The 13,803-nt window shown below is 43.8% G+C and overlaps 1 protein-coding gene across 1 annotated transcript in view; it reads right to left on the bottom strand.

Annotated features, from left to right (window-relative positions):
• The window catches only part of RAPGEF4 (Rap guanine nucleotide exchange factor (GEF) 4), a gene marked incomplete at its 5' end in the record, with an annotated part of 123,364 nt that overhangs the window by 20,666 nt on the left and 88,895 nt on the right, over positions 1–13,803 (bottom strand). The window contains 2 exon segments of the mRNA XM_008568170.1: positions 493–517; positions 6,206–6,240. Of these exon segments, the coding sequence (XP_008566392.1) occupies positions 493–517; positions 6,206–6,240 (60 nt within the window).

Below are 13,803 nucleotides of genomic sequence, written 5' to 3'. Positions count from 1 at the left end.
GGATGGTGTTTGAATATTATTAGTGTTAAAAGGAAACAGATTTACTGATTTTGACAACTGTATTGTGGTTATATAAGAAAATGTCCTTGTTTTAAGGCAACATGCCCTAAAGTATTTAGGGCAGAGTCTTAAAGTACTCACAAATGATTCAGAAAAAAATAAGAAAGAGGGAGGGGGAGGCAAATGGGTACAAAATGTGAACAATGGGCGGAATCTGGGTGAAGAGTCTAGGGGAGTTCTTTGTACTATTACAGCAACTTTGCTGGGTACATTAAAATTATAACAAAATAAAAAGTTATCAAAAAATGAAAGGGAGTCAGAGCTGAAGCTTTAAATGATTACTCTTAACACATTTATTCTGTCCATATCTGCCATCCCCAACTCTGCTCAATTCCAGGTGCTGATGTCCCCACTCTGCAGGCTTAGTTGCCTGTCAAGCGAGTCCTCATCAGAGTGGGGAACTGTGTCCCACCATCAGAGATGGGTTAGAGCTGTCCCTGGCTGCCCCTGTGTCCAGCTATCTGCTATATGGGGAGGAGGGACACAGTCAGGAAGGGCAATGCCCCAGGGCTACGAAGCCACAGCCTTCCCCAATGCCACCTTGTGTAGTCGGCCCATATACCTGGGCCTCACAGACTTTTCCTTGACAAGTGGGGACTGGAGCTGGATCCTAAATGCAGTCCACATCCTGCCTTGTCCTTCCCATGCCCCTCTTTCCTAGAGGACATTGGGGTTCCCCTTGTCTCCAATACTGTCCTGGATGAAGTCTGAATTTTCTAGTCTTCTTTGGCACTGTCATTTTGATGCTGGCCACTGCCATCAGAGGTCAACCTTACAGATTCTGTAACTAGGTTTCCTGGAGAGTGCATTCTGGCTTCCTTGAGTTCTCCGCACTGGACTGCCTTGAGGTCCAAGGGTGCCATATATCCAACCTCCAATGTTAACAGAGGCCAAGGGTCTAACTGTCCTATGCAGATGAATCGTTGATCATACACAACACTCAACTGTCAATTCCCCAGTCAGAAAATAGCTACATTGGGCTTCTCTGTAAATTATCTCTATAGCACTAGAAGGAGAGAAATGACCTTTCTACTAGCCAACACAAAATCTAAACAGTATGACACAGGTGTGCCATGCTTATGAAACCCCGAAGTTAAAAACAGCAGTGTGTGTTTTTCAATATTTGTAATGTAGAGGTATTCCTAATTTTATTGCATGTTAAAAAAAATTCCTGATGTTTTAAAAATAGCATTATGTTTTGCCTCAATCAATATACACATAGCTTTTAAAAACCATCTATTGAATACAGTGAAGTATATTTAAATTGGGGGGGGGATAAAGAACAATTTGGAGAGGAGAAAACTTTAGAAAGTGGAGGAGTGCCTTATTATTATTAAAAACTCCTTAGAAGTTTCACCAGGAGAGAAATGACTGCCAACCACTTTCCCACCCACACACATGGTGCACAGATCATCTGAACAAAAAGGATTCTCCTTCCTTCGGCAAAAGCGTCAGAAGCTGAAAATGACACCTTTTTTTTTTTTTGAGACTGGCCGCACCGCGCTCAGCCAGTGGCTCAGCTAGTGAGCGCTGTGAGTGCACCGATCATCCCTATATAGGATCTGAACCCGCGGCGGGAGTGCTGCAGCGCTCCCAGCACCGCACTCTCCCGAGTGCGCCACGGGCTCGGCCCTGAAAATGGCACCTTTAAGGACAGAGGTGGGGACATCTCATAAGGTGGACAGCCAGATGAGGGACTCTGANGGCGGGAGTGCTGCAGCGCTCCCAGCACCGCACTCTCCCGAGTGCGCCACGGGCTCGGCCCTGAAAATGGCACCTTTAAGGACAGAGGTGGGGACATCTCATAAGGTGGACAGCCAGATGAGGGACTCTGAATCAGGACCCCAGGGCAGAGGGGAATCTTGCCTGAACCTTTTCTGCCCACCCCCATGCTGCTGAATAACAACATCCTGGTTTGTCCTCTGCACGCTCTCCCAAGCAGAAGTGGGCTGATGCAGCCTGTCTGCATCCCAAGGAGCTGGGACGGCTGCCCAGTGCTTCTTTGGCTCACCTATGGGCGTCAGGAGCTGGCCAAGGGTGGGGCGGTGAAGGGCAGGGGCACGGGATTTGTATCTGAGGGAGAATGCTGACTTCAGGAGCCCGTCCAAATGGATCCACAGACTGAGGTGGGCCTGAGGAAAAATATTAGGGGGGAAGAAGTGGGAGAGAAAGAAGCAAGCTCCCAAGATTCTCAGGGAGTGGAGAGGAGGCAGCCTGGGCAATACTGAGTGGGAGGCGGTGTGCCACGTGCGCAGGTGGCACACACTGGAGGGTGTAGGATCCAGCAGCCATGACGGACTTCTTCCTGGCTGCTCCTTCCTTAGGCTTGGACCTCATCCCCATCTGGATATTTACCATGAGCTCCTCCTGCCTTCCAGATCTTTGGCTCCTGCTCTGAGATTCTTCTGTCTTGATGTTTGACCCTCCAAATCCTCCAAGCTCCTGCATGGAAATCCACCTGGTACCCTCTTCTCAGCTCAGAACCACTTCTGGCCAGTGGCTCTCCTGCTGCTCCTACCCCAGACCAGACTCGACACAGCTGTGCTCAGGGTTCAGCCTGTGGGCCACCCCAAGGATGTTGCCAAGTAACACGGTCCCTCCTCCTGCTGCCCAGTCACCACGAAACCTCTCATCCCCAACCTCGTCATGCTGCCAGCCAGGTCTCCCATCTGGAGCTTGTCAGAAAGTGCTTTGCAAGCCATAACGCATTGGACATATGTTGAGTACTGAATATAGTCACTATGCTGTGAGGCTGAGACATGGAGTGAAAAAGGCAGTTCCAAAGATGAGAACTCCCATTCAAAAGCATCCTGGAGAATTAATTTATTCAAATATGGATGGTATTCAAGAGAATACTAACTGTGGTGTAGGGTGTTTTTTTGGGGTGATAAAAAATGTTCTAAAACTGGTTGTGGTGGTGGTTGCATAACATGCTAAAAAGCTATTGAATTGTACACTGTAAGTGGGCAAATTGTATGGTATGTAAGTTATATTTCAATAAAACTGTTATAAAAAAAACCAGAACTCACTGAGTGGACTTCAGGATGTGAACCTAATTTGCCCAATGTATCCTCCTGGCTGACAGAGGGAGGGATCAGAAAAAAGATGCAGGAAAGCCATTTTTCGGAAATTCCGGTTGGGTTCTGATGAAGCATATCCACTGATTTTACCTGCATGAAGCCCACATCTTACCATCCCTCCTGGAGGAAGCTCGCCACACAGAAACACTGCATGCCAATGGGGCCGGCCCGGTGGCGCACTGGATAGTGCGCCGCTTGGGAAGCGTGGCGGCGCTCCCTCCCGAGGGTTCCGATCCCACATACAGACCGGTTCCCGCTCACTGGCTGAGCGAGGCGCGGGAGCAACGCCGAGGGTTGCAATCCCGTTGCCGGTCCCCAGTCTGGTACGGGGGCAACACTGAGGGTTGCGATCCGTTGCTGGACACGGAAAAAGACAAAAGACAAAAAAAAAAAAAAAGAAACACTGCATGCCAAGAGAACTGGCATGTGTAGGTTTCCCGGTGCCTATAGCATGTGGAGCTATGCTTACTTTTTTTCAGCATTTGATTTTTCCAAACAAAAGAAGAAACCAAGCACACAAAACCCAACAGTGAATTGATGAGCGACTTTGCATATATATAGAATTTCCAGGCAATAAAGCATACTCTCCAACAAGCTTGTCTTTGTTTGGAGGAAAATTATGCTTTGCTTTCTCACAATGCCCTCTGCCAAGCCCAGTGTGCCCTCCTAATATAAATTAGTCTTTCAGCTGTATGATCATTCTAGAAGCAACTAATTTTCACTATGCTCATTCAGGGAACTTAACCAAAACTTGAATTTTTTGGTGGGGCGGCTGTGGTGGCAAAACCACACAGTAAGGTTTTCTGCTTTGCCACAATCTTAAGATTAATCATTTTCTGAACATCTATAAATATCATTTTGATTACGTGACTGGCTTTAAATAGCTGTTTATGAAAAACAATACTGTAAGTCTGAAAAGAAATATGCCTAATATAAAATGTGAGCAAGAGAATTAAACACAATTGCACAATTATATTCTAATTTGTAGATTATAATTCAGTGCACCATAATGATGTATCCTGAAAATTATGTTATCTCAGAAAAAACAGATAAAAAACTGATTAAGATAACTTTTCTTATAAATCTTACAATGCTTCATTCAATAGGTAAGTTCATTCTGTCCTATCTCCATAAGAACATTTCAAATCAAAGACCTCGAAAGAAAGGTTAATAAATCTTGATGGTTTTAATGGCCACAGTTTTCCCATTGTAGATTAAATTCATGCAATCTTTGTGAAGTTCAGCAGTTTACATAATCTAGCAAAAGAATGAAAGATTTAAAAATAATGCTTAAAATTTTAATTTCTCTGAGAACATCTTAATGGTCTCTCTCGCGCCTGGTTTATTTCTCAGAAAAGACTCCATTTTCACTATAATTTTCTTAAGTAAATTTGTGATAAAAGAGGATACTATGGCAGTGGGGAACGTGAGGAATCTAATCAAAAATGGGTTAATTTTTAAAATTATCTTAATAATATAGCTCATCCTATAAATTCATAATATGGACAAACCAATAATTTTGAATGGCTTTAGGGCAAATTTGGAGGTTTGGGGTTTTTTAGTTTTTTGTTTTGAGAAAGTGTTATTTTTATCCCTCCCCTCCCCAACTCCCTCATATACAAAAATGAGGTATTCATTTATGAATGCCCTTGGTGACCTGAGCATATATTTGGGGGGACAAATTACGTCAGCATAAAATTCGGGTTTGGCAGTCTCAGAGAACCAAATTAGAAGTAGATTTGCTATATATAAAATTAAACCATTTTAGCAATAACTAAATTGACAGAAAATTATGCACAATAACTCAGGAAATACGCCTTTTTTGGCATGTTCATGTAAGTGACAAATCAACACATGCAGTTCATTTCAGGTAATGTGTGCATTGTGATCTTCTCCCAAAGCAGGGAGTTGGTGGAAAAGAAAGCTCTCAACCCCCAGATGGGGAGGCTGCAAAGGTGGAAAAAGAAGGCCTATGATTCCTTGAGATATCCACTGGCTCTATTTTCTAGCAGTTACCAATGACAAGTTCCAGAAAGCCAAACTTTTAACTAAATACTATAGAGAGGCTTCCAGACAAGATGACAGAATAGATGGCCCCCAGTGTCACTCTCTCCCACAAATCAACCAATTACAACTATTAAAAAGCAATGACAGCCAAGCTGGGACCACCAGAGCTCAGGGGAAGAGGAGGAGAGACCTATGGAGTACAAGAAGGTGGGAGAAGCCACGATGAGAGAAAGAAAAGAACACTCCAACCATTTCAAATCCCAACTTCTTCCAGGCTGGAGCTGCTGAGCACACTGAGCAAGAGCTGGCAAAAGCCACAGCTGTGCCCTTTGGATGGAGTTGCTTGGAGGCAGCAGGGGAGAAGAGGGCCTTGGTGGCCCTCAGGCCATCAAGACCACAAACAAGGTCCCTGTGGACCCACATAGGAGAGAGGAGCCACAATAACTGAAAAAAGGAGCCACTCAGAGGCCGGTGAGTCATCACAAGGGACCGGCATATGGCCTGTCCCATGGGAAGTGTTTGGAGCATGGGCGGTAGCACAGATGGGCCCACTGGGGGAACACCGGGGCACAGCATGGACAGCTGATCTGCTCACCAATCAGCACAGGCCCACTCTGTGTAGACTGGTTGGGAATAAGAACTGTAGGGTGTGCAGTTTGCTGAAAAGACTCAGGCCCAGACCAGAGTTTTCACACAACCCAGGTGTACCAGACCTCACAAGAGCCAGAAGTACCTATAAAGTCAACCATTAAAACCTGAGCTGCACAAAAAACCTTCCCCAGGGACTCAGCAGCAAAGCAGCAATTTAGCTCAACTCCAGGGCTCAAGTGCTGGTCCCACAGGAAGTTCCCCCATTTTAGAAGTAAGCAAAGGACAACAAATTAGTTCCAGTTTAAGTGGTGGGAACAGCAAATAATCTAACATAGAACTGAAAGAAAAAACAAAGTACCCACTGGGGCCTGAGGCATGAAGCTGGTGAATGGGCCCTCCACCCACAACTGGGCACAACACCAGCACCATGGGGCCCACCCAGGGTCCTGAGGTATGGAGCCAGGTACCACCGGCAACTCGGGAAGGAGTATGCCAAAAACATCTCCTCCATGTGGGTGGCCCATGACAGCCACCACAATAACCACAGCTGCCACAAAAGTGGCTAGATGTCACAACCACCATGCAGAAGGTCTACCAGCCACTGGAGTGCATTGACACAAGGAGAGTCACAGCAGAGACCAAAGAAAAGAAGAGGATGTCTCTCTCCACAAAGCCCATTCTAGAGAGACAGAGTATTACTGGGAGGCACCTGCTTCCACGTGAGAACATCCATGATGAAGTGGCAAATGAACGTAAAAAGGCCCATGCACAAATCTGTATAGGGGACCCATCAGACTTTAATGTTCTATATTACTGGGAGGCACCTGCTTCCACGTGAGAACATCCATGATGAAGTGGCGAATGAACGTAAAAAGGCCCATGCACAAATCTGTATAGGGGACCCATCAGACTTTAATGTTCTCTGCAGGCCACCCCACACCAAACGGGGAGTGAATGTGTTCCTTAGAGACAAGCAAGAAGGTAGCACAGTGGTCTGTGGGGGCAAGGCCATGGACACCCTGGCAATCACCAACCGACAGTTTTGAGGCCTTGCCCATGATATGCCCATTGTACACACAGAGACGTTTGCTCTCATTCTTTATGCTTTTAATTCAAGAATGAGGAAGAGGTCTTTGCATGGAACAATGAGGTAAAACAGGGGTTTTCAAGCAGCATCTTTACCAAGGAGTTGGACAGAATCTTCTGCTGACTTGGACCTAAAAATCAGACTGTGGCATTGTAAGATACCCTTGGAAGTGAAAGCACACTGTGGTGGCAGGAGGGCAGGCACTGCAGCCTGCCACAGGGCAGGAGTTTAGCCACAGCAGGACCTGCCCCTGGCTCAGCACACCACATTTCAGTAAAGGTGCTTTCGATTTATACTTCAAGACCTGCAGGCATTCCTGGAGCCCTTTCTTCTGAAGAAGACAAAGAAAGTTGAGATTTGCCCAGAATAAATGGATCTTATTAGATATGACAGTGGCTAACACCCTATATCCCTGAGGCCCTGACTAAATCAAGAGAATTGTTTTTAAAAAATGGAAGTAAAATTGTTATAATATTTTTTTTAAAAAAAAAGAAAAGCCTTGAATCCTGAGCCAAAAGCCTTGTGTTCAGCTCCCACAATTCGGGGCAGCAACCTGTGTATCTGCTTTATCAAGTGCAAACTACAGGAGTGCAGTAGTTGTCGTGTGCCCGTGATGTTTCAGGATAGTGCTCCTTGTTGCTTCACCGACTTTTGCTGTCTTTCACCCACTTCATGAAGCAGATACTTTCATCTCCTGACTGTATGTTAGCCTCAAACTGGGCCCCAGCTGCTTGCACTTCTCCCCAGGACTGAGCTGTGTGTGCCTCTCTGCCTCCGCTCGGGCTTCTTCCCGTCTGGTAACGCCCCCCTTGTCTGTCCTTCTGGCTCCTTCCCACTCATCTGTTATAGCTCCTAACCGTGGGTGCACAACTGACATGTCCGTGGTCCTCACTGTTCTCTTGGCGGACTCCTAGCACTGCGATCTCTAATGGATCACACACTTCCATTAGATAGGGACCACACGTTACTTCTTTTTCTAGCACCAGCCTGTCTACAGCATGATGCCTGACAAACAGAGGCCTCTGTAAAAGTTTACTGGCTAGATAAATATATAATGAGATGCCATAAATATATGGGAAATTTTTCAACATAAAGAATATTTTAATTTTCTGGTTTTCTTTCAGTGGTCAAAGTTCAAAGACCTGCACTCTAAGGATTGCCATAGTTAAACCAGACATACAGAAGGCTGGCATATATGCATGCTAGCCTGGCCAACACTGCATCCTGTTCATTTTGGGACATCTCTTAATTTGTATTCTTCTGAAAGCAGAACTTGAAACTACAACTTGATGCAGCTCAATGGGAGGCGATCCCAGGAAGCAGGAGTGAAAGGCAGGAAAAGAGAGACAGAGAAGGAGGAAAAGAAAAGAAAATTTCTTCTGTTAAGAAGCTGATTATCCCACTGGGGACTCTTGTCTAATTCATCTCAGAGTTGTGCCTCCAAAGAAAAGCATCTGGGGCACTTATCTGCAGACTCCCATCCTCATTATTTGAGGGGTACCTCCAGAGGCATTAACTCCTCCCCTTCCTTAAAATTCCCAACCATTCTGAGTTTAGGCTGTGCAAGTTCTGGTAATTTAAGAAAAAAGTCCTGTCTACGGCCATACCACCCTGAACACGCCTGATCTCACTGGATCTTGGAAGAAAAAGTCCTGAGGTAGAGAAGCAGACAGATTGGGAATACTGAGGTGGAGCACTGATGTGTACAGGAACTGTGCATCACAGCTGCACCTGAAATGGAAGGTAGGCCACAGTACCTATTTAACTATTGATAAGGAAAGGGCAGCAGAAGTAAATATTTAAGGTCTTACATCATAGTTACACAACTAAATAAAAAACTTGATTCCAAAACACAATCCACCAATCAATGAAAACAAACTGCTTGAAGAGGCCATGAGGATATCCTCGCTGGACCTCAGCAACAGAGCTCCCAGGAAAACGGGTGACTTTGCCAGCTGATGATCAGGAGTATCCAAGACTTATCCACCCCCTCCCACCAGCCCTGCTCCCCTCTTCCACCTCTCCTACCGCCCCCACCATTCGCGAGCAAAGCAGGCCTGAAAACGGCCACACAGGCTTCCTCATGCACTGTGACTTCTTTCCACCATGTAAGTCCCTCCCACCAGCCCTGCTCCCCTCTTCCACCTCTCCTACCGCCCCCACCATTCGCGAGCAAAACAGGCCTGAAAACGGCCACACAGGCTTCCTCATGCACTGTGACTTCTTTCCACCATGTAAGTGGGTCGTGATGGTCATTTTATAAACATGGGTGAAGGGAGCAGTAAAGAGGAAAGGAGGAGGACTTGCTAGCCTGAGTAAGTCCAATCATTTAAAGATAGCTCTCCCTTCTCTCTCTTGGGCTCTGATAATGGATTAAAAAGAATTCCATCTCCTATGTTGGGGGAACCTAGTACACTGACAGCAAACTTCTACCACTTAGCTTTCTCCAAACATATTGGAGGAATACAAGGATAAAGCTCCTTGTATTCATTGTCACCAGAATTTTCTATGTCAACTGGAGAAAGGACAAAGCAACCCCCAACTCCAATGTTGTTTTTACACCTGAGCCTCTGTGCTGCGCTGTTTTCTTGGTACGGATGTCAGGCGCTGGCCATGCCTCCTCCCACAGCATGCGCCCCTCCATTGATGTCCCCATCTGCCTCTGATCCCATCGCACAGAATGACTGTCAGTCAATCTCACATTTCCCACATGAACCTTTTAGCTTAATACCAGCCCAGGATTTTGAGATAAACAGATGTCATGGCAGTGAGACGAAAAAAAGGACATAAAAGCAGAAATCAAAGCTGGCTTTTAAAGAAAATGTCTCTTAAAAAGGAGGAGAAGGAAGGGGAGAAAAATACACATTGAGAGATTGGGAGAAATTAGAAGGCATGAGGGACACACACCTGAAATTTAATATCTGACAGATGTCACAGGAGAATGTTTGTTAAGATGGTAAGTACCAGCCATTAAATTCACCAGAGGAAGAAAAGTAAAACCAGAGCTGGCTGCCTGCGTGTGCACCCTGTGCAGTCACATGGAACCCTGTGTTCAGAAGGGCCCCATGCTTAGTTTAGTGCTGTGCTGTTGCCATCTTGAAATTCTTAATAATTTTTGAACATAGAGCCCCATGCTTTCATTTTGTACCGGATCCCCCAAATTATGTATCCAGTCCTGAGTAAAAGAATAAAAACTGTGAGACAAGATCTCTCCTCTGCAGGCTAAAGCATAGTAAGGAATTATCTGCTGGGTATTCTCAAAGCACTCCCTGCTTCTCACTGATTCATTTTAAGATGTCTCTGTTGGTTTAATAATTTTAGGAATTTCAGACTGCTGACATACTAGATGGAGGAGGGAATCAGTAATCTGACTGGTTAGAGCCAAGAGAGACATTAATGAATGAAGTTCTAAATGGAAGAAATTCTAAACCCCCTCCACTAGTTTCCTTATTTGGGGAAGTTGGGAAATAATAGCTCAAAAAATAAACAATGATCAATGATCACTCTACAAAATAAGGCTCACTTATATAAAGCATAACTTCCTGTGAAGAAAACTCTTTCAGAGTCTCCTGTAGTACAGGCCAACCTCCACTAGTTTCCTTATTTGGGGAAGTTGGGAAATAATAGCTCAAAAAATAAACAATGATCAATGATCACTCTACAAAATAAGGCTCATTTATATAAAGCATAACTTCCTGTGAAGAAAACTCTTTCAGAGTCTCCTGTAGTACAGGCCAACTAGAAATCTACTTTCCTGAAAAAAAAAAAAAAAAAAAAAAAAAAAAAAGCAGAAGAGGCAACAAAAGGTCACCCAATAGTCCCCAAGGACAACTGTGGAAATGGCTGTCACCAGTCATCCAAGTCCTGACTCTGAGCCTGGGCTCTTATCAGTTATCAAACTTCCTCTCCTTAAATAGAGCCACTACAAATGTCACACCAGATTTCCTCGGACAAAATCAAGGATCTGGCGTCAGAACCTCGAGTGCCAAAATAAAAACCCTCTTAATTACTTTCAGTTAATGTTGGACCTCCCTTCCATACATGTTCTAAATTCACTGCTTACTCTTAAGCTGCTTGTTCAAGTCTTGCTTTCAGTCCTGCAAGAGTTAGTCCTCGTGGTGTTTGAGCTTGACAGCTGTAAAATATTGTGGCATAAATCTCTTCTACAACTATAGAAATGTACCCAGTGCACGATGGGAAAATCCCAAAGACTAGAGGATATAACCCCAAGAATAAATAGCCCCTTAAACAGTCCTGCATGCTGGAGTTAGTTTTCCTTTACAAAATCAGCTAAAACAAGTCACTTATTGTCTAGAAATTTAAATATTGGCTTTGACCTGAATCTTACCAAATGTCTATCCATATTTTAAAATTTTCCTTGCTGACTGACATTAAAAAGTAATAAACCAGACACAATCAAAGATGCACTGGGTAGCCTGAATATATGTATACATATGTGTACGTTTGATAAAGCTCCTCCTTGTGTGTAGGCATCTCCTTGTAAAACCTTATTCTGTCAGTGGGAATTGTTAGTTGAAATGACCTCCATGGAAGAAGAGGCATTTGTTCTTTGGACACAGTCCTAATTACAAAGTAGCTTGATGAACAGAGACCAAATACTGCCCATGTTTCTAGCAACAGGACGTAATTTGGTCTCTCAACAACTGAAATCTGTTTGTATGCAAACAAGACCTCTTTACTGAGGTTATTACTATGCACAAGTATTATTGTCAAAGCTTGAACAATGAAAATCTAGCAAAAATAAATTTCTTTCTTTATAAAACATGCCAAAAAGATGTTAAAAGCCCATTAACTTGAAAGGAGACAGTGTCATATGATCTCTTCCAGCTCCTTAGTAAGGAAAAACCACAACTCTTAAAACCTAACTTACGAATATTGAAAGAGAGGTTCTAGTTTATAAGTTCTCATTGAGATGACAGGTCTGACTTTCCTGGTATTTAGAACTGTCTGTCCATCTCAGACACTGCTCGTCAGCACTCACGCTCTCCTTTCCTCTTCTCTGCTCCTTTCCCTCAGTGAAGACATGTCTAGGAAGTCACTAAAGCTCATCCTAATTACTCTGTAAATGGTTACCAGCCCCAGGAAGATGGACAACTGGGCTCCTTGCCAGGTCAAATTCTCCCCATTAGGCAATTGGAGAATATGAAGCATCCAGCAGTTAACTGGATCTAGCAACAGGAAATCCCCATCACTCAGATAAATATGGGAAACTCTTGAAAAATGCTGCTTTCCATTTTGAATTTAATCTTTCATGAAAAAGGAGAAAAATATTAAATTGATCATAACAAGCCAGGTCACCAAGCTGCTATTGCAAAGACCATCATGGATACAAAGCAGCTTTAAAAGCATTCAGATTTACAGATAAGGTAGAGACAATATCAGAGGCTGAGAATTATCCTTATCTTCCAAAAGGAAAAATTGAGGGAGATAGAGGATCAACTTATTTGTCAGCTCTGAAAGAGCTAATAGTAAAATTCTCTAATCTGCTTCCTACTACTGGAGGTCAGTCCACCAAAAAATACCCTGCTTCCTCCACTTTGGAAATAAATATTAACAATTTTACTAACGACTCTCTAATTAACACTGTGTCTAGTCAACCCCCACTGAAGCATTTCTGTGAGGTGGAGCTACACAACTGAAAAAGCAATCGACTGAGATTCAGGAGAGCTGGGTACTGTGTCTCTCAATCATCTTGGCCAAGTCCCCTCTCTTCAGCTTCAGCTTTTTTCTCCATCTGTAAGATGGCAGGACAGGGAAAAAGTAGGACAAAATAATTCCTAAATACTTTACAGTTAAAAATTCTCTAACTCCCCCAACTGTTGTATGTGTTTCTGTTTACCCCCACACTCTTTCTTGTGCTCTGGTTAATAACATCCAACACTCTAATATTAATCAGTCACCTCTTGAGCATCCACTTGGTTCCAGGCACCTGGGTGGTACACTGAAGATGCAAAATTAAATAAAGATATAAAACTCCACCCTCTATAGCTCATATTCTAGTAGGACGTGAACACAAAACTAGCAATTATGATTAATAGCAATGATAAGTGCTTTAATCTACATCTGTACAAAGTGCCATGGGAGCCTAGAGGAGGAAAAAAAAATACTTTTTGGAGAATTCAGAAGTTTCAAGAAGATGATTAAAAATGAAGCAGGGCCTTGATAGCTTGTGGAGGAGTTTTCTAAGCAGGAAAGGGGAGAGTGGCCTGCCAGACAGAAGGAATGATATGTACAATGGCTCAGATGCACGAAAAGGTTTGGCAAGCAGAGCGAGTGGTGAGAACAGAGGGGCCTGGTTAAATTTAAGGGGCTCCCTAGAGCAGGGATCGGCAAACTTTTCCCGTAAAGGGCCAGTGAGTAAATATCTTAGGCTCTGTAGGTCATACAGTATTAGTTGCAGCTACTCACCTCTCCCATTATAACACAAAATCAAGCATAAACAATATGCGAATAAATGAGTGTGGCTGTGTTCCAACAAGACTTTATTTACAAAAAGAGGCAGCAGTCTGGATTTGGCCCACACAATGCAGTTTCACAACCTGTGTTCTAGAGCAGAACGGGAAATAAGATTTTAAGGCAAGTTGGAAATCAGATTAGAGAAGTTCCTATAGGCATTATAGAACTGCTTGGGGAAATATTAAATCTTTTTTTTTAAGAGTGAGATGATAAAATTTGTATGTTAAAAATGATAACAGCAGCATAGAGTGGACATTTTCACACCCTGTATAATTAAAATAAAAGCTATTATCTTTCTTTATTATACTCTGATTTCCTCAAATTAAATCTAGCTAGGGCATGCTTTCCTAAGTAAAGTAAAAGTGGGTTTTTTTATTTTTATTTTTTTTCCTTTTTGTCTTTTTTCGTGTCCGGCAACGGATCGCAACCCTCAGTGTCGCGCCCGTACCGGACCGGGACCGGCAACGGGATCGCAACCCTCGGTGCTGCGCCCACACCTCG

This window comes from Galeopterus variegatus, unplaced genomic scaffold, assembly GCF_000696425.1.
Source record: "Galeopterus variegatus unplaced genomic scaffold, G_variegatus-3.0.2 Scaffold383, whole genome shotgun sequence".
Lineage (NCBI taxonomy): Eukaryota > Metazoa > Chordata > Mammalia > Dermoptera > Cynocephalidae > Galeopterus > Galeopterus variegatus.
The sequence above is the reverse complement of the archived record's forward strand: the minus strand, read 5'-3'. Positions and strand labels throughout refer to the sequence as shown.